We start from the raw sequence: 4979 nt of genomic DNA on the forward strand, positions 1-4979 counted from the left end.
TAAATATTTTATTAATGTTTCATTAAAATACACATAATGTTTCATTAACATACACATAATATCACATTAACATACACATAAATATTTTATTAATGTTTCATTAACATACACTTTGCTTTTTTTTCTTCTTGCAAAAAAAAAAAAAAGCACATTAGTTATGTACCAATGGCAAAGGCCAATTGAGGCTAATGATAGGATTTAATGTATGCTTATAAAAGTTATACATTAATACAAGCTATGCAATTTGTATATAAGGGTGCACCTATGCACCAGTTTAGTTTGGCTTATTAGCCAATGTTAATGCATTGGCCAATACAGATTAATCAACCAATGCAAATTAATTACTTTGTGTAACCAATTATTCGATTAATCAATTGATGGTTAGGCCGATTAATTGCTTGCAGGTTACCAATGGCATAGGCTAGTAGGTCAAATGATTGCAGATGTATAGGCACATGTTATACTTGTATTCTACATCCTTAATATTATTATAATAACTTTATAAAAATACATTAAAACCTATTATTAGCCACAATCGGCTTTTGCCATCGATACATTACTAATGCATATACATATATATATATGCAATAGACTAGAATGTATAGATATATATTCATTTGGTGAACTTTTTTACCCACCTAATCCTCACAGTTTTTTTACTATAGTATAAATATATATATTTTTAATACTGATGAGCTCTAAAGGACAAAATAAAATTGCCATATGTTGAATATAGCTCTTTAACTTTTTGCTTTGTTAACCAAACCCATAATGGGATGCATCATCACTGTTTGCATTATTCTAGACTACTATTGAAACAATACTGTTTATATATATTTACTTCTAAAATTTATGACTTTAATTCTTAGCAAAACAATAGAAAATTTAAGATGAATATATTATAGAGTTATAGAAATATCATAGAAATTTAAGATATAGAATGTAAATTTTTATTTCAATTCACAAAATTTCAAAGTTTCAACTTATGACTACAACTTATGAGTCAGTTTATTAATTTTAAACTTTTATTAAAATTCAAATTACATTGAAACATAGAAAGTTTTTTCATTTATATATAGAAAACCTGAAAATAAAATTGCTAACTTATAAACTAAATCTTAAAATAAAAGTTCAGCACAAATGCCACTACAAAATATCTTAATTATGTTAGCTAAACAAGAGTATACATTAATAATATTTTGTTTTTTATAACTATATTTTTGTATTAGTATTCTAATGAATTTAATATGATTATATAAACCTTCTCGTTATTCAGAACAACACAATGACGGTCGTTATAACTTTATATATGGTTTAGCTAATTCTTTAAAAAATATATATATATACACACAAACACACACATACACACGCACACACACATACACAACACACACATAATTTATGTGTTACATAAATTATGTATTTATGTCATAAATATAAAACTAAAATAAAATAAAAGACCTGATTTCATTTTTGATCTTGCTTCAAAATCAGCCAACTTAAAATTAACTTTCAAAAATTTGAATAAGTAATTAAAATATTTATAAATAAGATTTAAATATTTGCAATCTAGTTGAATTCTTAAATTATAAATGAGTAAATTGTTTCAGCGATATGATCAAAGCGCAAAATATTATTGTTGACCATTAGCACGTTTTTATTTGTTTAAAAATGACAGCTTCCGTTTTTATTTTCCGAATTTTTTTTTCTTTTAATCAAAAACAATTAAACAAACAAACAATAAAAAATCTAATTGTAAAGTAATTGTAAAACATAAATCAAAATTGTAAAAACATGAAACAATCAAAATCAAAAATGAATAGTCTAAATGTATTCGAAAATTATTGTTATATATATATTTTTTAAATACTTTGTTTTCATTGTTGTATGTTAAGCACCATCATATATGAAAACAGTTTAAAAAATAGCTATGTCGGTTATCAAAATGGATAATTTTTTTGACTCTGATCAAAATTTGAAAAGATTTCTCTTTAATTTTTTTAAATTTGACTTTAGAATATTTCACGGTCGACGTCACCGGTGTCCAGGAATCGACGTGCCCTTCCTCCTACTTTTTTTCTAAGAGACTTGTTTATTTATTTATTAATTTTTAAATTTAAGATATAGAGCAGGGATGGCCAAAGCGTGGTTTGCGAGCCGCATGCGGCTTTTGGAATGTCAATGCGGCTCTTGGAATTTCATTAGGGCTCTTTTCGTATTTACTTTATTTAATCGCAAAACTTAATAAATTTGCATTTATTGAAAAAGAAAATAAACCAATATGTTTAATTTGTAATAAAGAACTTGGTCATAACAAGTTAGGGAACGTTAAACGCCACTATGAAACAAATCATATAAATTTTTCTAAGGAATATCCCTTAAATTCAGATTACAGGAAAAATAAAGTTTTGTTATAGCATGGAACATTGTAAAAGAAAAACATCCATACACTGATGGAGAATTTGTAAAGCAACATATTTCCTAAAAAATATATCCTAAAAATAGCAAAATCCAAAGATTAATTTTACAGATTCCTATTTCTCGACATACAACTGAAAGAAGAATATCTCAGATTATTGCTGATATTGAGCAGCAATTGATTAATGACTTAAAAAACTGTGAAGCATTTGGTTTAGCTCTGGATGAATCAACAGATGTTCAAAAAAAATCTTAAATGGCAGTATTTGTAAGGTATGTAACATCAGATGTAATTGTGAAAAAAGAATTACTAGATTTGGTTGAGCTAAAAGATACAACTCGTGGAGTTGATATAAAAGAAGCTCTTGAAACAGTTCTAGTCAAAGCCAATGCACCTATCAACAAAATTGTAAGTGTTGCTACAGATGGTGCACCAGCGATGGTTGGCAAACATGTTGGACTTATTGATTTAATAAAAAGTGATCCTAAGTATCCAGAGTTCACTCCAGTTCATTGCTTGATTCATCGAGAACATTTAGTATCAAAACATTTTAATTTTTTCAATCGTTCTAAAATCAGTGTCAGAAATTGAAAAATATATTCGATCAAATGCTGAAAATCACAGACCGTTTAAAAACTTTATTAATGAACTAGATCTTGCTGACAAACCAAGTGACTTATCATTTTACTGTGCTGTACGGTGGCTTTCAAGTAGTGATGCTTTATTTAAGTTCGTTGAATTATTAGAACCAATTATAACTTTTTTGATTGAAAAGAAAAAGACTTTTGAAATTCTTGATGATAAGAATTTTATGCAAGATCTTTTGTTTTTGACTGATATAATGCGACATTTACAAAGTCTGAATTTGTCTCTTCAGGGAAAAGAAAAAATTATATCTGATCTTGCTCAAACTACTTTTAGTTTTCAAAAAAAAGTTATCTTTTTTCAGAGAGATCTTACTTTAAAAACCTTCAATCATTTTCCTCAAATAAAAAAGATGATTATTCTAATCCTTTAATTCAGTATGATGATCATAAGATTGAATAATACAGGAAAAAATTACAGAATTTACTAGAAGACTTTCAAAAAATGTTTATAGATTTGCATGCACTTAAATAATCTTTAGGATTTATATTAAATCCTTTTTTAATTGGTATTATTAGTGATGGTTGTCCAATTCCATCAAATATGGTTGAAGAAGTATCTCAATTTGAAACAGAACTATTAGATCTCCAAGAAGATCAAAATCTTGTGATGCCGCATAAAACACTAACTTTAGGTATCCCTTACTAAAAAAATTAGTATAAAATTTATTTCAGTTTTTGGTTCAACATACACATGTGAATCTTTATTTTCCACTATGAAATTTGTTAAATCAAAGTATCGTGCAAATCTCACCACTGAGCATTTGTCAGAGTTACTTAGAACAGCGACTACAAGCTTGAAGGTAGATTTCAAGAGACTTGCAAGTAAAGTTCAGAATCTTAGTGCCTGATTGGATAATTTATGTTTGTAATTTTGTTACTTTTTTAAAAACTTATGATGTGAATATGCTTCTTTTAACAATTCTATAAATGGTTTTTTAGTGTGAGTAAAAGGGGAATCAGATTTTTATTTAACTTGATTGAAATGAATTTTTCGAAACACTCAATATAATTTGAAATTTTAAACAAGCTTACATTTAAAGCAAAGTTTTTGTCTTTGAAAATTTTTTTTTCAATTTTTACATAAAAACTAGTAGTAAATATAAAATTTGCTCACAAAAAGTTTTTTAGAAAAAGTTCTTCAGAAAAATTTATTTCTTTTCATAAAAAATTTAATTTTCAATTTCATGAATTTTAAAACACTTATTTATTATTATTATTTATCTAAATTTTTTGCAAAAAAAATCTTTAAAAAAAGAATGCATAATAATTATCTAAATTAACGAAATTTTTAATGCGGCTCTTCGGCTCACAAAAGTATTTGAATGCGGCTCTCGTCCTAAAAAGTCTGGCCATCCCTGATATAAAGGACCTTGTTTTAGAAATTGACATTGCGCTCTTTCACTCCAAAACCCGTATCGTCAACTAAACCGTATCGTCAACTGGTTTTTTACAGAGTTAAGTCATTATCATAAGAAATACTAGTCTTTCATTATGAGGAAGTTTTGTATAAATAAAAATGTAAATTAAGTTCCTATTAGCGTTTGCTGCTCACCACTGATTGATTAATGGGTCTCATAAAGTTTTACTAGTTCGAGCTGTATTTGATTTATTTTATTGATTTGACGTCATTTTGTCTCTTTTTGGTTTTAAATTTGGTTTATCTTTAATTGTTTTTAACTTAGCATTTAATTAACCGTCTGGATGCTATCAATCAGGCAATGTGGAGATCTTTTAATATTAGCTGTCCAAAAAATGGTAATATTTTTAGTTCAATTAAATACCCATGTGACTCAACACATATTATTGGTTTTTAAATGGGAACTATTTTTGAATATGATTATTTTTATTGTTCGATAACTGTTACTTTTTTATTTAATAAGTTATGTTGTAATGACTAACAAGATGTTGTAGTA

General features: G+C 26.6%; 1 protein-coding gene across 1 annotated transcript in view; it reads right to left on the bottom strand.

The window, feature by feature from the left end:
- Positions 1–1646, bottom strand: part of LOC100215894 (FAD synthase) — a 9254-nt gene extending 7608 nt beyond the window's left edge. The window contains exon 1 of the mRNA XM_065787423.1: positions 1462–1646. Within this exon, the coding sequence (XP_065643495.1) occupies positions 1462–1471 (10 nt within the window). The 5' untranslated portion in view covers positions 1472–1646. The remainder of the gene's footprint in view (positions 1–1461) is intronic.
- Between the last annotated feature and the right edge of the window lie 3333 nt (positions 1647–4979).

Source organism: Hydra vulgaris, chromosome 01, assembly GCF_038396675.1.
Source record: "Hydra vulgaris chromosome 01, alternate assembly HydraT2T_AEP".
Lineage (NCBI taxonomy): Eukaryota > Metazoa > Cnidaria > Hydrozoa > Anthoathecata > Hydridae > Hydra > Hydra vulgaris.